This window comes from Balaenoptera borealis, assembly GCF_965194805.1.
Source record: "Balaenoptera borealis genome assembly, chromosome: 7".
Lineage (NCBI taxonomy): Eukaryota > Metazoa > Chordata > Mammalia > Artiodactyla > Balaenopteridae > Balaenoptera > Balaenoptera borealis.
In genome coordinates this window covers 106,623,147-106,647,085 of record NC_138864.1, presented here as the reverse complement: position 1 = coordinate 106,647,085, position 23,939 = coordinate 106,623,147, and the positions used below count along the sequence as shown (strand labels likewise).

Sequence of the window (23,939 nt, the reverse complement as noted above, 5' to 3'; positions counted from 1 at the left end):
AGGCACTGTGAGGGGACAGAGATGGAGGAGACCTAACCCTGAACACCATGAGGGTGGGGAAGGGGTCGCGCCCTCAGTATGTCCAGTTCTGAGCAAGTAGGTGAGCAGGATGTCTGTGAACCAAACTCGAGGAGCTTCAGGTTACAGGAGTGAGGCTGGGCGGGATATGACAGGCAGCCCAAGCTCCAGGGAGGGAGAAACACAACTGGCCTGAGGCATCTAGAACTCTGCTGTCTGATCAGGAGCCACTACATGTGGACAATGAGCCCTTGAAATGTGGTTGTCCGGTTTGAGATGGGCTCTAAATGTAGAATATACATTGGATTTCAAAGACTTAGTACGAAAGAAAGGAATGTAAAATATCTCATTAACACTTCATGTTGATTACATGTTGAAATAACTTTTTGGATATTTTGGTTTGAGTGGAACATAATATTAAAATTTAGGTCCATCTGTTTCTTTTTACTTTTTGAAATTTGACAACTAGAGAATTTAAAATGACATACGTGGTTTGTGTTATATTTCTATTGGGCAGAACAGATCTAGAATATCTTCATGCGGGGGGGGGGGGTGTTTACTTAGATCTTAACCGGTGAGTAGGATTTGAGCAGGGAGAAATGGTGCTATAGACTGAATGTTTGTGTACCACCCCAAATTCATATGTTGAAATTCTAACCCCCAAAGTGATGGTATTAGGAGGTGGGGCCTTTGGGAGGTGATTAGGTCATGAGGGTGGAGCCCTCATGGATGGGATTAGTGCCTGTATAAAAAAGACCCCAGAGAGCTCTCTCGTCCCTTCCACCATGTGGAGACACAAGCAATTAGACAGCCATCTATGAACCAGGAAGGAGACTCTCACCAGACACTGAAACTCCTAGCACCTTGATTTTGGACTCCCCAGCCTCCAAAACTGTGAGAACTAAAGTTTTGTTGTTTATAAGCCACCCAGACTATGGGAATTTTTATTACAGTGGCCTGAATGGGCTAAGACACCAGGCATAAGGGAAGAGTCAGGGCAAAGCCTGGGGGAGGAAGGGGGTCACACGGAGGCCTAATGTCCAGGCAGGGTGCACGCCAAGGAGGGCTGTGGTTCATGGGGGCTGAAGCCAGAGTCACAAAGCTTCCTGACAGCTTGCCAAGGACTGAGGACTCCATTGTGAAGGCCGTGGAGCACCCAACCCCTTGGCAACCATGTGCTTCCCCTCCCTGTTCACACTGACAACCCACCGCCCCCCCCCCCCGACCTGTGAGGAGAGTCACTGGCAGCCCAGATACATATGGGGCTAAGGTAGTGAGCCCAGGTATAGGTGTGAACTCCAGGGATGGAGTCTGTCTGGGAAAGACCATGGGGAGTAGCAGCAGCTACTGTCTGTTAACCGTCAGCTTCCAGAGGTGGATGCCATACCACACACTTATCTTATCCCCATAACAAGGCTATGAGGGCAGGTCTATTATTGTCTCTCTTTTTTTTTTTTAGATGAGTAAACTGAGGCACAGAGAACTTAAGTGGCATGCTAGGTTATACATCTATATTAGTTTCTTGGGATGCTGTAACAAAGTATCACAAAAGGAGTGGCTTAAACAACAGAAATTGATTATCTCATGGTTCTGGAGGCTGAAGTCCAAGACTGAGGTGTCGGCAGGGTCGGTTCCCTCTGAGGGCTGTCAGGGAGAATCTGTTCCAGGCCCCTCTCCAGCTCTGGCAGTTGGCTGGCGATCCTTGGCATCCCGTGGCTTCAGTCTTCATCTTCACATGCTTCTCTCCCTGTGTGTGTGTCTGTGTCCAAATTTCCCCTTTATATAAGGATACCAGTCAATGGATCAAGGGGCCACCCCACTCCAGTCTGACCTCATCTCAACTTAAGTGATTACATCTGCTACGACTCTATTTCCAAATAAGGTCACAATCTGAGGGGGTTAGGACTGCAACATAAGAGTTTGAAGGGGGACACAATTTACTCATAGCAGTATCTAATAAGTGGACAGCTGGGATTCGAATGCTGTTTCTGCCACTTGGATGAGCTCTGACGGCCCATTCCTCTGCCTACTCTGCCCCCTACCAGGAGGGCCACATCCGGTGCCACCAGCGAGAATGTGCCAGCCTGTGCCCATACCCTGCCCGGCCCCTCCCGGGCACCTGCTGCCCTGTGTGCGATGGTAAGTCAGCGGGTGGATCCTGGAGGGGCTCGGAAAGCTGATGGATGGCCCAGCTCGAGCCTCCCATGAAAGCCAGGACACTGAATGGCATGGGGCCCTGAGGAGGGTCTAAGGCACCCTCTTCCCAACAGGCTGTTTCCTAAATGGGCGAGAGTACCGCAGCGGGGAGCCCGTGGGCTCTGGGGACCCCTGCTCCCACTGCCGTTGTGCCGTGAGTGTGTCTGCCCCGCAGGGAGGGCCTGGCTTCTGGGCCTGCCTCTCACAGGCTGACCAGGTCCTTTTGGCAGAACGGGAGTGTCCACTGTGAGCCTCTGCCCTGCCCACCGACGCCCTGCAGACACCCAGGCAGGATCCCTGGGAAGTGCTGCCCAGTCTGTGACAGTGAGTGGGGGGCTCGAGTCACCAGGGGGAGGGGTGGGCACTGCCCCGAGAGAGGCTCTGGGTCTCGGAGTGGGGTGGTTGCTTCCGGTGGACTAACAGGAAGCCCCCTTGAGCTAGAAAGGAAAGTCCTTTCTAAAGCTGAGCTCTGTCACCACGGGTGAGGGATGAGTTCTCACCTCGCCTCATGGCACCCTGGGCACGTGGGGGCTGGGGGAGGCTGGCAGGGCCTCCTGGAGGACAGGGGTGGCTGTCAGGGTGGGGGGTGGACGCCTCGGGTGCTGTGAGGCTTCCCCATCAGCCTCCAGCCCTGTGCCCCAGTCCCTCTGTCATCCTAGCCAGGCTGTGAGTACCAGGGACACCAGTATCAGAGCCAGGAGACCTTCAGACTCCAAGAGAGTGGCCGCTGTGTCCGCTGTTCCTGCCAGGTAGGCGGTGCCGCTGTCTCATGCCCCGGATCTGTCTTGTCCCTTGAGGGCCACTCACCCAGCCTCCCTCCTAGGCCGGCGAGGTCTCCTGTGAGGAGCAGGAGTGCCCGGGCGCCCCCTGCACCCTGTCTGACTCTGGCCCCCAGCTCTGCCCAGGTGTGTGTGTTGGGGGGCAACCACGAAAGGGTGCTGCTTCCAGCAGCTAGAGATGGAGGAGTGTTCCTTCACCGTAAGGGGGGCATTCCTAAGTCCACCAGCCATTCCAGAGTGTGTTCAGAGGCTGCTGTGGGGATGGCAAAGCCAGTGTCTTGGGAAGGGTCCTATGGTCTGGGAAGGACAGGGATGGGTGGAGGTGTCCAGGTTGCCATGGTGACAGCCCTCCCGCCCCTCACTGTAGCCTGCGTGCTTGGTGGAGAGGAGTTTGCTGAGGGGGTCCAGTGGGAGCCTGATGGTCAGCCTTGCACAACCTGTTCCTGTCAAGCTGGGGTGCCCGTGTGCAGGGCTTTGCTCTGCTCCCCAGCCCCTTGCCAGCACCCCACCCAGCCCTCTGGTGAGTGCCCCGCCCCGATCTAGCATTCTTCTCCTGCCTTGCCCAGCCCACCCTGATCGGCTGGGCTGTGATCACCCTGCTCTACCCAGGTGCCTGCTGCCCCAGCTGTGAGAGCTGCACCTACCACGGCCAAGTGTACGCCAACGGGCAGAACTTCACAGATGCAGACAGCCCTTGCCACACCTGCCACTGCGAGGTACCCCCCCAGGCTTGCTGCTGCCCTGCTGAGCCCCTCCTGGGGCCCACCCCCATTGCCCTCTCACCTGCTCCCAGGATGGGACCGTGACATGCTCCTTGGTCAACTGCCCTCCCACAACCTGTGCCAGGCCCCAGAGTGGACCCGGCCAGTGCTGCCCCAGGTGCCCAGGTATGTGCTTACTGTACCTGTCTGGCTTGGTGAACCCTTGACCCTGCCACTCCATGGCCCCATGGGCCCAACGGATACCTTAGAAAGCAATGGCCTTCCGAATTGTTTTCAGTCTGACACAGCTTGGGACTCTCTGGAACCCACACGGTACGGGTGGGAGAGATGAGTAGACATCCGTTTGTCCCTTCATGTTACGACACCACCCTTCCCTCCTTTCCTACACTTCCTCTTCCAATACCCCCACCACGCACATCTATTCGTATACCTGTATAAGCCTGGTTCATGCAACAAATGTTCAGGTTTCCTACGCAAGACACTGGGAGCTGGGATGCTGTGCGCCCTGATCCCCGCCCCCACGGAGAGTGTGCAGGGCGCATATCACAAACACAGGCATGCACACGCATGAGCCCTTCGGCTCTTCACCCTCAGAGGCACACACAGCTGCCTGCAGGTAAAGGAACTAAACACACACACACACACACACACGCACAAGTGTGTGCTCAGAGAGATATCCTTGTCCGCATACACAGCCCCTCCTCCTCCTCCTCTCCCTCCATGGGGACAGCTTCCAAGCGGCACTTGTGCAGTGGCTCTGGACTCAAGGGTAGAGGGACTGTCAGCCTGCTCCTCGCACTGTCAGTCTTTGTCCCCACTCCTGCCCCCCCCGCCCCACTGCCCAGACTGCATCCTGGAGAAACAAGTGTTTATGGATGGCGAGAGCTTCTCCCACCCCCGAGACCCCTGCCAGGAATGCCAGTGCCGGGAAGGCCATGCCCACTGCCAACCTCGGGCCTGCCCCAGGGCCTCCTGTGCCCACCCGCTGCCTGGTCCCTGTTGCCAGAACAACTGCAATGGTGAGGCGGACGGGATGGGGGGTGGTCCCTCGGGATGGCTTGGCCCCATCTATAGGCCTTTAGGGCTGGGAGGGCAGCATGCCCTGGGGGAAGGAGAGCCTCTCCCAGGCCCATAGCTGCCCCCTCCCCCAGGCTGTGCCTTTGGTGGGAAAGAGTACCCCAACAGAGCGGACTTCCCCCACCCCTCTGACCCCTGCCGCCTGTGTCGCTGTCTGGTGAGTCTGCCACCCGTATGGGAAGGAAGAGTGGGTGGGGTGGGTGGGGGCACTTGGGGAGACCAGGAGAGGTCCGCCAAGGTGAGGGTGAGAAGGGGAGGGGTCTCCTCCACCTTCTACCACTGACTTGGCCGGGCCTCGTGCATCTGCAGAGCGGCCACGTGCAGTGCCCAGCCCGCCGCTGCCCGCCCTTGCCCTGTCCAGAGCCGCTCCTGTTGCCAGGAGAGTGCTGCCCGCAGTGCCCGGGTAGGAGCCGCACCCCTCGCCGCTTCTCCGGAGGGACCCCCCTCGGCAGCCTCCCCCCCCCCCCCCCCCCCCCCGCCTCGCTGACGCTGGCTCTCTGGCTGCAGCCACCCCCTCTGGCTGCCCTCGGCCCGGGGGCGGGGTCCCCGTGCGCCACCAGGAGCACTTCTTCCAGCCCGACGACCCCTGCCGCCGCTGCCTCTGCCTCAACGGCTCCGTGTCCTGCCAGCGGCTGCCCTGCCCACCGGCGCCCTGCGCCCACCCGCGCCAGGGGCCCTGCTGCCCCTCCTGTGACGGTAACGCCCCGGCTGCACCCGCCCGCACTCCTTCCAACTCCACCCCGGAGCCTCACCTTCTCGTTCCCCCTCTTACTCTGCGTCCCTCTTTATCTCCAGGCGGGGCGCCACCCCTTCTCCCCCCTTCCTCCTGGCCCGCCCCTCCGGGGGCGGGGTTCTCACTAAGAAAGTGGGGGAACGGTGCGCACCCAGCCCGCAGGGCCCGGGAGGTAGTGCGCCCGGTGCGCCGCCTCCATGGCCCCCCAGCCCCTCGCCTGCCCCCCAGGCTGCCTGTACCAGGGGAAGGAGTTCGCCAGCGGCGAGCGCTTCCCTTCGCCCACTGCCCGGTGCCACGTCTGCCTCTGCTGGGAGGGCAGCGTCAGCTGCGAGCCCAGGGCCTGTGCCCCGGCACAGTGCCCCTTCCCTGCCAGGGGTGACTGCTGCCCTACCTGTGATGGTGAGGGGACGGGAACTGTACGGGTGGGGGGACAGGAGGGCGGGGTCAAAGTCATCTTTACTGCCCTAGAGTGGGTCAAAAATATTTATTACCGTAAGACAAAAGCCCTGGACCAAATTCTGTGTGGGTTTTTCCTATAGATTGGACAGGGAGCATTTATCTTTTTTCTTTTTTGTAATATTTATTTATTTATTGGCTGCGTTGGGTCTTAGTTGCAGCACATGGGATCTTTCGTTGCGGCGCATTGCGGCGCACCAGCTCAGTAGTTGCAGGCGCGAGGGCTTAGTTGCCCCACGGCATGTGGGATCTTAGTTCCCCGACCAGGGATCCAACTGGCGTCCCCTGCATTGCAAGATGGATTTTTAACCACTGGACCACAGGGAAGGCCCTGGACAGGGAGCTTCCTTACAGGCTGAAGGGGAGAAAGTTTGCCCTTTGGCCAATCCAACTGCCACTCCCCAGACCCCTTTACGCACCGGCCAAGACTGAGCCCTTCCCTCCCCACCAGGTCTCTGAGGCCTTGGGCTCAGGCCAGGCCCAAGCTCAGAGCTGGATGACTGGTCTCCTCTCCCTGATTTCTGCCCCTCCCCCCGCCCTCCCTGTCCTCTCTCCAAGGCTGTGAGTACCTACGGGAGTCCTACCTGAGCAGCCAGGAGTTTCCGGATCCCCGAGAGCCCTGCAATCTGTGTACCTGTCTCGGAGGCTTCGTGACCTGCAGCCGCCGGCCCTGTGAGCCTCTGGGCTGCAGCCACCCGCTCACCCCGTCTGGGCACTGCTGCCCGACCTGCCAGGGTAGACCTGCCCTCCCACTGCCCCTCTCGACTCCCCGGCCTCCCTTCAGCTCCAAGTCCCCTGGTCTGGTCACTGTCACCCCTCCCCCGAGACAGCCACGCAGCAAGCCCACAGCCTGGGTTTTCCGGGGGTTCCTCACCCCATACTCGCACCCTCCTCTCTGTCCCTGCTGTCACCTCACGCTGACTGTGAGGGGCACCACATAACCACCCCTGTGCTGCCAGACCTTCCTGCTCTTCAGCTGTCTCCCTGCCTTCCTAAAATATCACGTCACCAGACTCAAAGCCACTCAGTGGCTCCACTGCCCTTGAGTCACCCAACCACATTTGGGCAACTTCCTTCTCCCGTGGCTTCTAAAGAAGCCACCCTCCCGAGCCCAGCCCACCTCTCACCTTCATTTCCAGTGTGCCCATCCCTCTCATCTTCCTCCCACAAGGGCCGGTGGTCTGTGGTCCCACCCTCAGTCCTCCCCCGCGCTTCATGCATGCAAGTCTCACCACCGTGGTCTGGCTGACGTCTTTCCTCCCGCCCCTCACCTTCCCAGCCACTCATCTCTCTTTCTGACTCTTAGCTAAGCTTTGGTAGAGGACCCCAGGCCCGGCTGTGTGTGTGTGTGTGTGTGTGTGTGTGTGTGTGTGTGTGTGTGTGTGTCTGTGTGTGTGTCTGTGTGTGTGTCTGTGTTGGTGTCTGTGCGTGTGGCAGCAGAGGGATCCACTGATTGCGACTCTGCCTTGTATTCCCCCCTCTGCCAGGATGCCTCTATCATGGGGTCACCGCCGCCCCCGGAGAGACCCTTCCTGACCCGCTCGACCCCACCTGCTCCATCTGCACCTGCCAGGTGAGGCGGCCCTTTGGGGGCTTGGAGCCCTTTATCCCTTGATCCTCCTCTCTGGCCAGAAAGAGGTCGTCTCCTCCTCCCAGGGTACACGCTGCCTGTGACATCCATCAGGACAAGATTGGGCTCAGGCCTCCTGGGCTGAGGGAGGGGGTCTGGGCCTGGCAGGTCAGTAGGGGCACACCCCCATGAGGCCACGTGTGGCCTGGTTTGAGGGTGTGATAACATGGGAAGTGGCAGCGTGACCTCTCTCCCCCAGGAAGGCTCCATGCGCTGCCAGAAGAAGCCGTGTGCTCCAGCTCTGTGCCCCCATCCCTCCCCAGGGCCTTGCTTCTGCCCTGTTTGCCACAGTGAGCACACATGCCGGCTCCCCCCGCCCCCTGCCCCGCGCCTCCCCCTCCCGCTCTGCCAGACCTGGTAGCACAGCCCCCGCCCAGGAAACATGTCACCCACAGGTTGCCTCTCTCAGGGCCGGGAGCACCAGGACGGGGAGGAGTTTGAGGGGCCCACAGGCAGCTGTGAGCGATGTCGCTGTCAGGTGTGGTAGGGAGGTGGCAGAGGGGGCAGGGGCGGGGTCAGCTGGCCTGGGGAGCAAGTCACTGACCGTGCATCTCCTGCAGGCTGGCCAGGTCAGCTGTGAGCGGCTGCAGTGCCCACCTCTGCCCTGCCCACTCCAGGTCACAAAGCCGGGGAGCTGCTGCCCTCGCTGCAGAGGTATGCCTGGCCAGTGGGGCTGCTCCCTTGTTTCCGTCCCTGGGTCCCGTGTCCCTCCATCGGCCCCACCCCCCTCCCCTCAGCTCTCCTCCAGACTTCCCACCTCCCTGTCCACCCGTCTGTCCCTCCCACACCTCAGCCCTTGAGCTCTCACCACATCCACCTTCAGCTCTTCCTACCTATCCCTGCCCCTGGCCTATCCAGACCGTCTCCCCTTCTAGGTGCTTATTAGAATCTCCTCGAAGCTGCCGCATTCCTAACCACACCCCATTCATAATGATAATAATGACAATTAACATTTATTGAGCACATACCATGTGCCGGACCCTGAGCTAAGCGCTTTACACATACCTCATTTGATGCACACAACGATCTCATCAAATAGGTATTATTATTAACTTTTCCCATTTTACAGATGAGAAAACTGAGGTAACATAACTTACCTGTGGTCACTTAGCCAGTAGATGGCAGAGTCAAGATTTGCATCTAGGCCGTCTGGTTCTAGAGTAGGGGCCTTTTTTAGCCTGTGTGGGCCCTCGCCCCATACACTGCCCAGCATAGTATAGGAACTGTCAGCGTCTCCTTGCCCTGAGATGAAATCTCCATTTAACGGATGGGGAGACTGAGACTTGTAGAGATTGAGTTACCTTGGGCACATGGTTACTGATGGAACCTCTCATTCATCCCACGTGCATTTATTACACACTTGCTGCAGGCCAGGTACTGTTGCTGGTGCTCAGCTATAACAGATAGTGCCTGCTGCCTGGCACTGGGTCTAGCAAGCAAGCAGACAAGGAATGGGATTAGAATCCAGGTGTTCTGACCCCGACCCAGTGTCTTTCCCCTCCATCACATGCAGGAGTTCTGTCCCAGGCCACCTTTCCACTATATCCCTGCAGAAACCCCTCCTGGCACCCATATACCCTACTGAGCACCCAGGGTGAGGAGGGTGGGTCAGGGGCAGACATGCAGAACCCAGACTCAGAGCTCATCCCTGCCCACCTCGGACACAGGCTGCCTGGTTCATGGGGAGGAGCACCCTGAAGGCAGTAGCTGGGAGCCCCCCGACAGCCCCTGCTCCTCCTGCATGTGTCATGAGGGTGTCATCACCTGTGCCCACGTCCAGTGTATCACCTCCTGTGCTCAGCCTCACCTGGGGCCCCGTGACTGCTGCCCTCGATGCTCTGGTACTGGGAGCCTGGGGTGGGGGGGTGTGGGCAGGGAGGCAGTGCCTGGTCAGCATCTCCCTGCCATTGCCCTGGGCTGGGCGGCAGAGATGCGTCGTTCCAGGAGAAGTGGCCCCCATTCTTATGCACACCCCAATCTCTGAGGCTGGGGGGCCTGGCATTGCTGCCAGCCTGAAAGCTCCCTGATTCTTTTCTGCTCTTAACCCCCCGCCCCACCCCTGCCAAGACTGTGAGCATGAGGGTCAGAAGTATGAGCCCGGGGAGAGCTTCCAGCCTGGCACAGACCCCTGTGAAGTGTGCACCTGTGAGGTAGGGGAGTGCAACGCTGAGGGGCAGCCTGGACCCTGCGGGGAGCAGGCATTGTGGGGTCTGAGTCAGGAGTGTGTCCCTGTGCCCAGGGAGTGAGGCAGGGGCTTGGGGTGAAGAGCCGGCAGGGCCAGCAAGTCTGGGGGGGCAGGCAGTGGGCAGGCCCTCCTGGCTGGAGTGTAGGGTGGTGTGGGTAGAAGGTTGCGGGGAGATGCCTGGGAATTGGTTGGGGGCCATATTGGGGAAATTCTATTTGAAAGGTAAGGGTGAGCCAATGAAAGGGTTTTGAGCAGGCAAATGACATCATAGATCAGGAGATTAGGCAGTGGGATTGGGGAGGGGATGGCATGGGAGTGCAGAAGGGTCAAAAGGCGCATGAAGGTTCAGGCCCACGTGACTACAGGGAGCGGGCACTGTCATCTCTGGGGGTCGGGGCATGGGGTGAGGAGCAAGTCTGAGGAGACGCTGAGTCTCTCTGCACACTGTAGTCTGACCTGCCCAAGGCAGATGGAGGAGCCTGGAGTCCAGAGGAAAGAGGGTGGCTCTCGGCTTCCATGGCCTGGGACCCACCCCCTGCTCGCTCGCTCGTTTAGCTGCAGCCTGAGGGAACTCCCAGCCTTCGCTGTCACCGGTGGCAGTGTCCCAGCCTGGTGGGCTGTCCCGCCAGCCAGCTCCTGCCCCCTGGGCCCCAGCACTGCTGCCCCACCTGTGCCCGTGAGTCCCCAGACTGGGGGGGTAAAGAGGGCAGGGCTGCCACCCCCAGAGTGACACTGGAAGGGCCAGCCAGCTCTCCTCCACAATCCCAGCCCCAGCTCTTTCCTGAGTCCAGTGGGTTGTTCTGGAAACCTGTACCCTGGAGGGTGAGACCTGTAATACCCTAAGGGGAAACGGGAAGCTAGCAAGACCCCTTGACTCTGAAGCCTGGTGCATCTTGTCCAGCAGGTGACGCTGCAGGGTTGCAGTTGTGCTGGCCGCTGGCTCCTTGAGGGCAGGGATATTAGGACCAGAGGGGCAGTGAGTCGCCCAGCTACAGAGGTGGGGAGAGGTGTTCTTGTCAACACTCGCTCAGATGTGCTGCTGCAGGGAAAGAGGAAAGGCACGATATTTACTAAGCACCTACTGCATGCCACGCACTGTACTTGGTGCTTTTAATAAACAGCATCACATTAAATTCTCACAGTTACCCAGTGAGGAGGTGTTATTACTCCTTTTTTTAACAGATGAAGAAATTGAGGTTCAGAGAAGTTGATTAATTTGCCCAAAATGGCACAGGCACTGAGTGCTGGAGCCAGGATTGGAACCTGGGGTACCTGGCTCATTGTGCTTCCTTTCAGACGATAAGTGGGAGGGGGGAGAAGGGCGGGCAGCCCAGTGGTCCTTAGTGACCTCAGGCTGAGGAAGCCACACTTTGTCCGTTTTCAGGCCCTCCATGCTAGCAGCCTAGCAAAGTTCCTTTTCAAAAGTCCAAACTTTTCTTTGCTGGAACAAAAGGAAAAGGGATCTGTCATTCCTGGAATCAAGGTGTTAGGGCCATAAGTATGCCCTGGGCCCAAAAAGCCCGGGGACGCAGTAAGGGGATAAGGGGTCAGTTAGGCTTTGTCCCCCACCCCCATCCCGGCAGCATCTCCCATACTGCGTTCTTGTCTTCACAGAGCCACTGAGTCCCTGCACGGAGCACCTGCGGGGGTCTAAGCTGGCCCCGCCAGACCCCTGCTACACCTGCCAGTGCCAGGTGAGCCCTCCTGCCTTGGGGACTCCTCAAGCCCCCTCTTCCTCCTCCTCTGTGGGCTGTGGCTGCGACTTCTCTTCTGCAGCAGCTCTGGGCTTCCTACTCACCCCCGACATTTGCCCACTTGTCCTGAATGTCACATTCTGCCTAGGCCCTGCTCCCTCCCTGCTGTTCTCTACCTGTAGTGTTCCTGTGCCCTTCCACAGGACCTGACTTGGCTCTGCATTCACCGGGCCTGTCCTGAGCCCAGCTGTCCCCTGTTGGAGCGCCATACCCCCCCTGGGAGCTGCTGCCCCGTGTGCCAGGGTTCATGCCCAATTTTGTTCTGCATCCTCAGAGCCGGAGCCAGGAGGGAGACAGGAGGGGTGGCATCCATGGGCCAAGTGGGCAACCTGGGGTGTGCACTCAGAATGCAGGCTTTGTTCTTTTGTAGAAAGGGAGGGCTGTTCGTTGGGGTGGAGTAGGGACCCATGAGGTAGAGGGAGGCAGGGAATGAAGCCTGGATTCTCAAGGCCTGGCCTGAGGCTTGGCTCAAGGACCTGAGGCCCACTAGCAGGGCATCGCACTGCTGAGCTGGCAGCTGGCCCAGAGGAAAGTTCCAGCTTCTGGCTCTTGCGGCTTCCGGGACACTCTGGACATCCCGAGCACTGGTGCAGGGTCTGCCATCTAGTAGGCCCCATGGTGCTGGTTGAAGAAATCAACACCATCAGGGTGCTAATTGGATGGGGTGGGCACCGCTCTGCCCTGGCCTTCAGGGTGAGCTCATGCAGGCGGAATGACAGTGCTCTCCCATCCCCATTTCTTCCTCCTCAGAATGTGTGGTGGAAGCTGAGGGCCGGAGAGTGGCAGATGGAGAGAGCTGGCAGGACCCCAGTGACGCCTGTATCACTTGCACCTGTCATGTGAGCTGGAGGTGGGAGGGTGAGGGTGGAGGACCTGAGAGATGGATAAAGGGAGGAGCCTCCGGTCACTGGACCAGAGAATATGGGGTCTTCGAGGTCATCAGAAAAAGGCGCCCCCTCTGGGCATCCCTGTGTGAGGGCAAGTAGCTGAAGGTGCATTTCATCCCCTACTTGAACATGAAGTGGCTGTTCTTGTGGGGCAGGGGCAGAGAGAGAGGGGGCTCCCGCCCCAGTCCCTGATCCAGAAATTCTCCAAGAGTGTGAGGCCAGGGACTCCAGACCCTGCCGGAAGTCCCTAGAGCAATGGCATCTGTCCTCAGCGGGGCCGCGTGGAGTGCCGCCTGGAAGAGTGCCAGGCCCTCTCCTGCCCCCACGGCTGGGCGAAGGTGCGGGAGGCTGGCAGCTGCTGTGAGAGATGCCAAGGTGCGGGCCAGGGAGATGGGGGGGTCGGGGAGGGGGGAGGCGGGAGCGAGACCCAATGTGAGGGATGGGCAGCAGACCCTCGCCCCTTACTGTCCCCTCAGCCCCCGTCCAGTGGTGCGCGCACCAGGGCCGGCAGGTGGCCTCCGGGGAGCGCTGGGCCGTGGACGCCTGCACCAGCTGCTCCTGCGTAGCCGGCGCCGTGAGCTGCCAGAGCCAGCGCTGCCCGCCGCTCTCCTGCGGGCCCGTGAGTGCCGCTGTCTGAAACGGTGGGATGGGTGGCCACTTGGCACCGCCCGCCTGGGTGCACCGGGGAAGGAGGAGGCTGGGCTCCCGGGTCGTGCAGTTCCCGAAGCAGCCACGAGGTGGCGCTCTGACCCCGCCAGCAGTAAGTCCAGGAGCCCTGGAGCCTTCCGGGCGATCCTCCGTCCCCCGGGAGGCTTTGCGTGGGGCACGGCAGGGAGTGCAGCGTGTCTGACGGTGTCTGGGGCGGAGGCCAGGACGAGGCCCCCGCCCTGAGTCCCGGCAGCTGCTGCCCCCGCTGCCTGACCCGGCCCGCTTCCTGCATGGCCTTCGGAGACCCTCATTACCGCACCTTCGACGGCCGCCTGCTGCACTTCCAGGGCAGCTGCAGCTACGTGATGGCCAAGGACTGCCGTGGAGGAGACTTTAGGTGCGCAACTCCCTCTGCCTTCTCCCTGCCCCCTTACACCCGTCCCTGCTGACCACTGCATCTGGGCCTCCCACGCCGCAGCGTGCACGTGACCAACGATGACCGGGGCCGGAGCGGCGTGTCCTGGACCCACGAGGTGGCCGTGCTGCTGGGAGACGTGGCCGTGCGGCTGCTGCAGGCCGGGGCGGTCACGGTGAGTAGAGCCAAGGACCCGGGGAAGGTCGGTCCCGCGCTTTCCTCTCCGCTGTCCCGACGTCGCTCCTCCTCCCGCCTCCCTTCTCCTCCAGGTGGACGGGCGCCCCGTCGCCTTGCCCTTCTTGCAGGAGCCTCTGCTGTATGTGGAGCTGCGGGGACGCACGGTGATGCTACACGCCCAGCCGGGGCTCCAGGTGCGGCCGGGGCGAGTGGGGTGCAGGGGAGCCTCGGGCCTGTTCAGGTGTCTGTACCTGTAGAGGGAGTGGGGATACCAGCTACCTCCCAGGCCAAATGAGGCCACAGAGGTGAGAGAGTTCTGCTGGATTCTGAAGGGAGAAGAGAAATCAGGGTTAGAGACCTCCACGTGTGATGAAAGGAGTTCTGAGCCTGGTTTGCGATCTTGACTCAGCCACCCACACACTGGGGCTCTTAGGCCATTACCTTAAGCCAATCCTCTCTGGGCCTCAGCTTTCCCATCAGTCAAATGGGGGAAGGGTTGGGAGGGTGGACAATGTCAACCGCCGTCTCCTGGGTGGTTTCAGAGATTTTTTCCAATTCCCATGTCAAAGAGTAGTTCACTCCCTGGCCTCCAGCAACAAGCACATTTGTAAATTCATAAAATAAGGCTTGTCTTCTCTTATGATACAGACTCTAATTATGCTTTGTCCTCGGTAAGGCCTGAATGCCCATGAGAGAGTGACTCTCTGGAAGTGGGTTGCATTTCATGGGGGCGCCGAGTTCATGGAGGATGAGGGGAGAAGGTGCCCTTTTGCGGGAGCTGTGGGTGGCTCTTCATGTCTTCTGTGTTTGCCCAGGGCTGACAGGGCAGGTGCCTACTTGGCCTTGGCCAGGGCAGCCTCCCTTCCAGGAGGCAGCTCCACCCGTCCATTCTCCTCCCCTACAGCAGGGGGCGTGCTGACGCCGCCAGGATGGGCACTGGGCTTCCTGGGGCCCCTGCCTTTCCCCACTCTCCAGTCCCAGCCTCTCTGCACAGGTGCTGTGGGATGGGCAGTCCCAGGTGGAGGTGAGAGTGCCTGGCTCCTACCGGGGCCAGATTTGTGGGCTCTGTGGCAACTTCAATGGCTTTGCCCAGGATGATCTGCGGGGCCCTGAGGGGCTGCTCCTATCCACTGAGGCTGCGTTTGGGAATAGCTGGCAGGTGAGTGGCACAGGAGCTGGGGGGCAGCGGGGAGGCACAGTTGAGCATGAATCTCAGAGCAGCCCTCTGGTATGGAAAGGGAAGTTTGCACACAGGTGGGTTTGGGGGCTTTCAAGGAGGTTTGGGGCCTTCTTGCCTGCTATGGTGCTGGGGGAGGCAGGATGGCGTGTTGAAAGAGGTCTCATCATCTGAATCCCCAAGCCCTGCTTTGCCGCTCATGGACTGTGTGACCTTGGACAAGTCACTTACCTGCTCTGGGCCTTGGTTTGTCCATCTGTAAAATGGGGACAAAGAAAAAGTAGCTGATGCTTCCTTTGCTGTTCTTATAGGGAGGTTTATGAGGCTAAAACAAAATATTTGGTGGAAAGTTCTTTGAAGAACATAGCACACAAAGGTCGGCTGCCAGTGGACGCTGCCATATAGAGCCACTTTCCCCACCTAGGTCCCAGAGGGACCAGGACCTGGTCGGCCCTGTTCTAAGGGCCGTGAGGTGGATCCATGCCGGGCAGCAGGGTACCGTGCCAGGCGTGAGGCCAACGCCCGGTGCGGGGTGCTGAAGTCCTCCCCGTTCAGTCGCTGCCATGCTGTGGTGCCACCGGAGCCCTTCTTTGCCGCCTGCGTGTATGACCTCTGTGCTTGTGGTCCTGGCTCCTTGGCTGACACCTGCCTCTGTGACGCCCTGGAAGCCTATGCCAGCCACTGTCGCCAAGCGGGGGTGACTCCTGCATGGCGGGGCCCCACGCTCTGCGGTGAGGGGGCAATGCCCAGTGCGAGTTGGGGGAGGGGTGACACAGAGGGCTCAGGTCTGGACAGCGTAGGTACAGGGAGGGTCACGGGGGTGGACCTGGTGACTGGGAAGTGACTCTGCCTTCCACTCCACCTGCAGTGGTGGGCTGCCTCCTGGACCGTGGCTTCGTGTTTGATGAGTGTGGCCCACCCTGTCCCCGCACCTGCTTCAACCAGCATGTCCCCCTGGGGGAGCTGGCGGCCCACTGCGTAAGGCCCTGTGTTCCCGGCTGCCTGTGCCCTGCGGGCCTGGTGGAGCACGAGGCCCACTGTATCTCACCCGAGGCCTGCCCCCCAGTCCTACTCACTGGGGACCAGCCACCCAGCACTCTGCCCAACCCCAGCCGGGAGCCCCAGGGGCCACCCTGAGCCAGGACGACACCGACCAGGATTCATCAGGCTAGAAGTCTTCCCTCGGAGAGAAGCTCCCACACTGCCCGGGCATCGGGAGCCCGGGTCTGGGCCCCGCAAAGACCCCAGCCGTGTGGAGTCAGAAGCAGTAAACTCGGGGACTGCCCTAAGGTTTCTCTGTGTGTATGTGTGCTGCCTCTGGGTGCTGCAATGGTGGTGTGGGCTCTTTGGAACATGGGGTCCAGAGGTCAGTGTCCCCAGAGTCAGGGTGGTAGCAGCTGTGGGGTGGACCTTGCCCACTCTCTGCGCCTGCATCTCTGGGCTGCCCCTACCTGCCACACCCTGGTGCTGCCTGGGAAACCCTGCGATGGGCAGAAGGAGGACCCAGGTGTCCTGGTTCCAGCCCTGTGTTTCCATGTAGCAGGCACGGCCTGTGGCCCCCGTGTGCGGCCCCCTATGGGGCCCTCTGTGGATCCATGCGGAATCCTGCAGGTGCTGAGGAGCACTGGGAAGGGGCTCAGTGCCCACGTGGCATCCCCCTTTCCTTGGGGATATTGAGTGCTCAGGCACCTCCTGGGCCACCCTAAGAGCTGGTGACACAGGGACCCCACGCCTGGGTGGGGAACAGGAGAGACAATGTATCTGTGATGACATACAGACAAACGTGATGAAATACACACACACAGCCCCCTCAGAAACCCAGATAAACACGTGCATGTATCCTGCGTGTGTTCGCAGCTACACCCACCCCTGCTACACCCACCTCTATGGGACACACATGTGACTTTCGAAGACATCCTTATAGGGGACATGGGTTTTGAAATAGGAAAAAAAAAATCTTTCTTTGACAAGAAAAGTCTCTTTTCAAAGAGAACTGTATTTTGAATTCTCTCTGCCACCTACTGGCTATGTGACCTTGGTTTTTTTAGGGACCTTAGCTAAAGATTGGGGTTGGGGGGACCCTAGTATTCCAACAGGGAGTGAAGGGAGGGCGTTGGGCTGAACCGAGACACCCCCCCCCCACCCCGCCTGCTTGCTCAGCCTGCTTCTGCTGGGGCCCCTTTCATGGAGCGGTTCCAAAGCGGCAGGCAGGCCAGGCTGCTCATGACGGCAGGGGATGCGAAGATTACAGACCATCACATATGCCTCTTCCCTCCCCTTGTCATTACTTCTACAAACTGTGTCCTCATCTGCTGTATCTCGTGTGTTGTGGAGAATAAACAGAGTGACCCATGGACAGCTTGGAGCAAGCACTAGGGAAGCGCGTTACCGCTCACACTCGGGACTACGTTTTCCCAGAGCCTGTTTCTCGTGCTGTCTGTCCCCAGATGAGGGAGACAGTGCCGTGTGTTAGGTAGGACAACTTACTCTCTGGGGCCCAGTTTTCTTTTCTGTGAAATGGGGATGAAAACGATACCACCTACTTCATAGAGTTGCTTCAAGGAAGGACTACATGTACGTAGCATTTTGTGTCCTGCCATACAGTTACTTGTTGGGAGCTGCTGCCTGTATTGGGCATATATCACATACCATATAATGCAGTTGCCAGCTTCATACATACAGTTGACATTTGAACAACATGGGTTTGAACTGCACGGGCCCACTTATACTCAGATTTTTTTCAATGGTAAATACTACAGCACTATACCATCCCAGGTAGGTTGAATCCTCAGATATGGAGGGCAGACTATAAGTTATATGTGGATTTTTGATTTCAAGGAGGGTTGGGCCCCTAACCCCCGTGTTGTTTAAGGGCTAACTGTATGTATAAAATAGATGCTCATTTGGGGCTGCAAACACACGCACACACGTCGTTCTCTATCAGGGCCACAGTCCTCACCCCACACTGCCACCCACGTGGCCTCAGGGTCAGGTTTCTATGAGACTTGGCTGAGGCCCAGGCCCTGGCTCAGATGTCAGGGCCCTGCGTTACTGCGCTCAGCAGCCTTTGTCTCCTCCTTGCTCCGTCCCCAGCTCCTGATCCTCCTCCTCTCTCCAGGAGCAGCTGGGGGAGGGGAGGGGGGTGGACGTCCTCCCCGGCCCCCTGCCCCATGGAGCAGGCAGCCACACCTGGGGGCCTAGGGCTCCCTTGTAGCCCCAGGCAGGCCTTGGCCCTGTACCAGCACCTCTTCCGGTGCCCTGCAGGCGTGGGCCAGCTCTGGGCTGCCCTGCAGCAGGTGAGGGTGACAGGGCAGCGTCTACGAGGGGGCAGGCTCTCCGTGGGGTCTGACTCCACCTTGCCTCCCCAGGTGGGAGACGGCCGGACCTGTCCCTCAGGCCTCGAATTGCCCACCGTGCTGCTGCAGATGGAGCGGAGCCGGCGGGCCCAGGAGCAGCAGGTAGGCGGCCGTCGGCCAGGGAGGGTGGCAGAGGGCAGGGTGCGTGCCCGCTCACATCCTGGCACCCCACCTTCCTGCAGCTCCTGTGGGATTTGGAGCTGCTGACCGGGGCGGGGCTGGGCCTCTCCTGGCCCCCCTGGGCCCAGTTCTGCGGTCTGAGGGACCAGGCCCGGTGTGCGTGGAGCCAGTGCAGCAAGCCCCGTGGTAGGACGGATGGGGGCTCTGAGCGGCTGACGAGTGGGGTGAGCTGGGGTGTGGCTGAGGGAGGGGGGCGGTCAGTGAAACACTGGGGCACTTGTAGTGGTTGAGAAGTGGAAGGAATGTGGGCTCTGGAGACAGATGGATCTGGGTTCAAATCTCTGCTCTGACGCTCCCTGTGGACCGTAAGCCTGTTTCCTCAGCTACAAAATGGGGAAGATAATAGCTCTTTTTCAGAGGGTTGCTGGGAGGATTGTGAACTCATCTGTGTAAAGGGTTTAGCACCATGCCTGGCATACAGGACCATTCTGGCTTGCTACCGTTCCACAGTGAACTGTCTTGGTCAAATCAACAGCGTGGTGACACCTAGAAGCCTTCAGACATGGCTGCAGCAAGGGAGGAAAGCAGGCCTGGCGGGGCCCAGAGGGCAGAGGCACTGATGCCCAGGGTGCCCCAGAGATGAGACCCTGAGCAGCCCCAGCCCCAGGCCCCTCCCTCCGGGGCTGGTGGCTGGTCCCACCCTTCTAGGAAGGAGGGTGCTGTGGTGACTGGGAACTGGGATGTGCCTCCCAGTCCCGGCTCAGCCACCAACTGCCTGAGGCCCTTTGGGCAGGTTAGTAGCTTGTAGCAGGAGGGGGTGTTAGTCATGACCACTAAGGAAGTGTCCAGCCAACACTTTTAGCCAAGACTGCAGTCTCATCTGAAGGCTTGAGTGGGCAGGAGGGATCCATTTCCAAGCTCCTTCACTTGGAGGGGAAGGGGCGGGGGGTCACAAGGGCACAGATGCCAGGAGGAGGGATCACTGGGGGCTGTTGTAGAGGCTGCCTGCCACATTGGGGGATGATGCCCTGTAGACTAGGGTACCCCCCCCAATCCTTCCAGAATTCCAGGCTGTGCCCATCGCCCCAGGCTGAGGACTCCCTGAGCCAGGACCGTCAGCTCCTGGAGGGGTGAGTCTCCCAGGGAATTCTGTCCACTCCGTGTTGCCACACAAAGTGACCAAACACTGGACCCTTCGCCCCGTCTCCCTCCACAGCCCTGCCCAGCGACCCCTCCTCGTGCCCCCAGATCCTCCCGGGGTTCTCACTCAGTTGTACCCATATGCTTGCCCCACAGCCTCTGGACAGGGTAACCTTGAGTTCCAGCTCCTGGAATCTAGTGGCGGGTGCAGGCGTGGGGAAGGCCTCCGTGGACTGAGTTTCGGTCTTGGGGTGGGAAGGCTTCGCAGCCTGCTGTGGGTGAGGAGTCTGGCAGACAGGCTGCCCCCAGCCAATCGGAGCCCAGAAGCAAGAGGTGCACCTGAGGCAGCCTTTGCATTCCTGCAGGGGGCTGGCAGAGGACCCATCGTCAGCCCTGGATCTGAGTGAAGCCAGGTTTGATGCAGACCCAAGGTGGGAGAGCCCTGGCATACCTGCAGAAGGGCCCACATCTGGTACGTTGACAGCAGGGGTTTGCAGCCAGGAGAACAGGAGCCCCTGGGCTGGAGCGGCCAGCCTAGGTTGGGAGGAGCGGGGAAGCCCTCACCCCAAGTCCCAGGATTCCAGTCCATCCTCACCTGTTCTTTGCCTCATACCTTTTTGTGGGCTGCCAGGGGCACCCAGGGACAGCAAGTAGGTTTTCTTTTATATGCCAATTCCACCTGATTGGTGCCAGCTGTCTCAGGCACTGTGTCCAGGAGGATTCTGAAGCTAAGCTGGGCCTCAGAGGAGAAAGCGCTGGGAATGACTGTCTGTCCTCCCTGTCCTCCAGCGAGGAGGGAATGGAATGGCAGCTCCAAGCTGCCTAGCTGCCACCCTCATGCCAGGCCCTGGGGAGATACAGGGCACAAAAGAGACTTGGCCAGTCAGTTGTCCTCATCTCTGAGGAGATCACAGCCTAGTGAGAGGGTGTGACAATAAACAGGCAATTAGAATTCAGTGGGATGGATGCTGTGAGCCCTGGGCCTGTTAATTTAATTTAAATGAAACAGGCTGTCAAATGATTTGTTAAATAATAAGCCTAGCAAAGTCATAAGCTTTTAATTGTGACATCATGCATGGGAGAGAGGAGGAAAGTGCCGATGATTATTTTCTGATTGACAGAAAAATTTTTACAAGTATATTATCTCTTGGGAATACATTGATGGGAGACATCTATTACAACATTATAACCAGTGAAATAAATGATCTAGTAAGTCAACAGATCAGAATTACAGAGGGACAGGGTTGGAGGTTATTTTCACAGTTCATGGCAATAATTTCTGAAGGCTTGGGAGTCTTATCAGACCTCTGTTCAGAACTCTTCAAAAGACAGATTTGTTTTCACAGAGAACATTCCCATTTGGTTACTGTTATGAATATTCACACATCCATATTGCATAAAGATGGCACTTCTTGTGAGAGTTCTCAATTTAAGACCTTATGAGATCAGGTTCTTCTAAGTAGTTTTATGGATGCAAAACGATGCTTCTTCCTCCACAGCTGCAAAGGAGCAGCGACATTTCATCTCTTTTTTTAGATTCCTTTCGTTAATTATGAAGACTTGCAGTTTTTAGGCTAGCCTCTGGCCTAAAATTCCACTTCTTGAATTTCATTTGGTTTTGCTGTCGGAAACCAAGAAAGAGCTAAAGAGCATTATCCTTAATAATAGGAAAGTCAGGTGCATATTGTGGGGCTGGACAGGCACACAAGGACAAAGTGTGGGTGTCCTTATGAGGGACTGAGGAGCCTGGAAAACAGTCCCTTCCTGCTCCTGGGCCTCCCCTGGCGGTTTTGAGGAAGAGGGTGTGCAGGTTCCTCGGAGGTGGTCCTTGGCTGGGAGGATGAGGAAGATGGGGTCGGCTGCTGGCAGGCAAGCCTGAGAAGCAGGCACATAGCAGGCTGTGTAAATAAAGGTGGAATGATGAACTGCGACGGCCTTGAAGTTCCAACACCAGTCCTCAGGGTACCCCACCACCACATCCCCTCACGTGCTGGGGACTCCCTAGGCTTCTTGGTTCCAGTTCTGTGGGATGCGTGTGAGGGCCTGGGACATGAGCAGAGGGCTCTCAACATCTGTCTCTCTCCCTCAGGCTGCTCACAAGAGGTGAACCTCACCACCAGCAGTAGCTTTGGAGAACCAGGAAGCTCAGAGTTCAAGGTGAAAGGGTCGAAGCGTCCTGGGCAAGACCCTCTCAGATTGGGGACAGCAGAGGTGGGGTCTGCCTGGGAGGAGACTGCAGGGGTGAGAAGCCCGCAGCCAGGTGGAAGAAGGGGCCATCACTGAAACACCTTTTACACTACATAACTTGGGTTTTACGAATTTAGGAATCGGGCAAGGGCCCTAATGGAAGTGAGGCCCACTGGGGTAGCCACTGGGGTCTCCAGGCTCCCCTGGGGGAAGTGGCCCTGGCACGAGGATTCCCTCACAAACCTGGGAAAGCTGCTCTTCCTTCCTAGGAGCTGGCCCAGAGGGAAGGCGGAGAGCTAGCAGGGCCCATGCCCCAGAGGCCCCATCAACCACCATCCAGAAGCCTCCAGGAGAAGAAGCTGGCTCAGGGAGCCCCAGGGCCCTCAGGCCTCCCCTCCCAGGGCCTGCCAGAACCCCAGGATCCCCTGGAGGGGCTGGGCTGGAGCCTGGGCCAGGAGAGAGCAGAACTAAAGAAACTGCTAAGAACTGAGATTCCTCAGAGTCAGAGAGAGGAGGCCCCTCAGGATCAGAGAGGGAAGGCCCTCCAGGGGGAGGACAAGGAAGTTCCTCAAAGTAAGAGGGGGAAGACAAACGAGGGTCAGAGTGGGGAGGCCCCTCAGGCTCTGAGGGAAGAGGTCTCGGAAGGTCAAAGGTGTGAGAACAAAGAGGCTCCTCTAGGTCAAAGCGGAAGTCGCCTTAAGTGCCGGAGAAAGGAGGCCCTCCCGGAGCAGAGTGAGGATTCTCCTCAGGGCCCGGAAGTGAAGATGCTTCAGTCTTCGGAGCGCAGAGGCCGTGTCTCACAAGCCTGGGAGGTGGCTCGGGGAGAGGCACCTATGCCGTCCCGGGAGGAAGGCGGCTCCCTGGGAATTCCGGAGGGCTTCTCCAGGTCCCTGGGAGAACAGACGCCGCAGCCTGGGGGAAGGGAGGGCCCGGACCCGCGGGGAAGAACCACCCAGCTGAGGCAGGTTAAGACCGGTGGCCCGAGAGGAGAGAGCGCAGCGGCCGTGAGAGAGCAGGGGCCCGCCCGGGAAGGGGCGCCGGCTCCCCTTACGCCCCCGGGGCCTCCGGCCCGGCCGCCGCTCTCACGCCCAGGAGCGGTGTTGCTAGCGGCCCTACGCACTGGTGGTTCCGGGCAGCGGGAGCGCCCCGCAGCTCTCCCAGGGCACCCGGGCCTGCTGAGCGATCCGCACTCGCTTCAGGGCCCGGGAGAAAGCCCTGGCCCCGCGGAGCAAGAGCTGGGCGGCTCCATGGGGCTCCCGGGCGCCCTCGGGGGGCGGAGGGGAGGTGCCGAGGCCCCCAGAGCCTCGAAGACCGCGTGGCCCGAGTCCCCGAGCAGGGACAGGCGGTCGGCGGGCGTGAGCGCGGCGCAGCAGGAGACGGCTCTGCAGCGGCTGCTGGAGCTGCACAGTGAGGCCAGGCGTCGGCGGCAACAGGACCGCGAGCAGCAGCGGCTCCGGGTGCGCGGCCGGGCCGGGAGGGCGGGGCACCGGGGGGCGGCCGATCGGCTGCTGACAGACGCCTCCTCCAGGTCTTGGAACGCCTCCGCATCGCCAGGAACCGCCACTGCCGCGTGCACCCCTTGGGACCCCCACCGAGCCCGGCTCAGCTCCCACCACAGGCAAGACCCCTAGGAGAAGGCGGTGGGGCTGCCAAAACCCTGCCTGGGCGGGGGGCGGGGCGCGACCTAGGTCCCTTTGACTTGCGCGCACCGCGCACTTGCGATGACCCCAGCGGAGCGGGAGGGGCCGGCCTGCCCGGGTGCTGCCCTCTGCTGGCCGCATCGAGCCCCGGGGCTGGGAGGCGCGGCGCTCAGCCCTCGGCCCCGCCCCAGGAGGACGCGGCCGGGCAGCGGCGCGCCCTGCGGGAGCAGCTGAAGCAGATACAACGGGAGAGGACCGGGCGGCTGCGAGCCCTCGGGGCCAGGTGAGGGGGCGGGCGGGGAGGCTTGTGGGGTGGTGGCGGTCCCTTTTCCCTGGCATCTGGGATGAAAGGCCACTCTTCCCACAGGAACACCCAGAACTTCCAGCAGCTACTGTGGCCCCCTGGCTCTGAGGAGCCTGCGCCTGGAGAGCGTCGCTCACTCTTCCCAGCCCCCTCTGGTCACTGCTGAATCCTCAAAGGGACGATTAAAGAGACGGGGATTTAAGGAAAAAGCAAGAGGGCAACCTGTAGGTCAGAGGTAGTTTCAGAAAGGCCCAGAACGCAGCCTCAGGGCCTGGGAGAGCCAGACACAGACACACATGGCACTTTTGGCCCAGCAAGTGTGTTATTTCTTCTTCCCT

The 23,939-nt window shown here is 59.6% G+C and overlaps 1 protein-coding gene and 1 long non-coding RNA gene across 12 annotated transcripts in view; one reads left to right on the top strand and one right to left on the bottom strand.

Annotated features, from left to right (window-relative positions):
- The window catches only part of KCP (kielin cysteine rich BMP regulator), a 33,064-nt gene extending 9,271 nt beyond the window's left edge, over positions 1–23,793 (top strand). For 2 of the 11 annotated variants that reach the window (XM_082399957.1, XM_082399956.1), the window contains 32 exons: positions 2,064–2,157; positions 2,289–2,368; positions 2,445–2,538; positions 2,878–2,963; positions 3,038–3,119; positions 3,361–3,513; positions 3,603–3,709; positions 3,787–3,880; positions 4,561–4,734; positions 4,867–4,949; positions 5,102–5,195; positions 5,300–5,488; positions 5,754–5,924; positions 6,540–6,716; positions 7,469–7,554; positions 7,811–7,901; positions 8,007–8,089; positions 8,172–8,265; positions 9,279–9,452; positions 9,679–9,761; positions 10,352–10,472; positions 11,411–11,490; positions 11,694–11,793; positions 12,301–12,389; positions 12,710–12,812; positions 12,914–13,056; positions 13,310–13,482; positions 13,564–13,675; positions 13,770–13,871; positions 14,672–14,836; positions 15,279–15,585; positions 15,723–16,143. In XM_082399957.1, coding sequence (XP_082256083.1) covers positions 2,064–2,157; positions 2,289–2,368; positions 2,445–2,538; positions 2,878–2,963; positions 3,038–3,119; positions 3,361–3,513; positions 3,603–3,709; positions 3,787–3,880; positions 4,561–4,734; positions 4,867–4,949; positions 5,102–5,195; positions 5,300–5,488; positions 5,754–5,924; positions 6,540–6,716; positions 7,469–7,554; positions 7,811–7,901; positions 8,007–8,089; positions 8,172–8,265; positions 9,279–9,452; positions 9,679–9,761; positions 10,352–10,472; positions 11,411–11,490; positions 11,694–11,793; positions 12,301–12,389; positions 12,710–12,812; positions 12,914–13,056; positions 13,310–13,482; positions 13,564–13,675; positions 13,770–13,871; positions 14,672–14,836; positions 15,279–15,585; positions 15,723–15,991 — 4,053 coding nt within the window. In that variant the 3' untranslated portion in view covers positions 15,992–16,143. Of the gene's footprint in view, positions 1–2,063; positions 2,158–2,288; positions 2,369–2,444; positions 2,539–2,877; positions 2,964–3,037; positions 3,120–3,360; positions 3,514–3,602; positions 3,710–3,786; positions 3,881–4,560; positions 4,735–4,866; positions 4,950–5,101; positions 5,196–5,299; positions 5,489–5,753; positions 5,925–6,539; positions 6,717–7,468; positions 7,555–7,810; positions 7,902–7,988; positions 8,090–8,171; positions 8,266–9,278; positions 9,453–9,678; positions 9,762–10,351; positions 10,473–11,410; positions 11,491–11,693; positions 11,794–12,300; positions 12,471–12,709; positions 12,813–12,913; positions 13,057–13,309; positions 13,483–13,563; positions 13,676–13,769; positions 13,872–14,009; positions 14,837–15,278; positions 15,586–15,722; positions 16,144–18,222; positions 18,311–18,393; positions 18,555–19,392; positions 19,461–19,835; positions 19,943–21,559; positions 21,628–21,926; positions 23,115–23,185; positions 23,581–23,664 lie in introns of those variants that run through there. The other 9 variants (XM_082399953.1, XM_082399955.1, XM_082399958.1 and 6 more) reach the window with 9 other exon arrangements.
- On the bottom strand, positions 1,733–11,778 carry LOC309632530. The gene is made up of 5 exons (XR_014246955.1): positions 11,667–11,778; positions 11,069–11,237; positions 10,635–10,835; positions 8,913–9,040; positions 1,733–1,794 (listed from the first exon to the last, which is right to left on the bottom strand). It is a non-coding gene; the product is annotated as an uncharacterized lncRNA (long non-coding RNA).
- Positions 23,794–23,939: the final 146 nt, after the last annotated feature.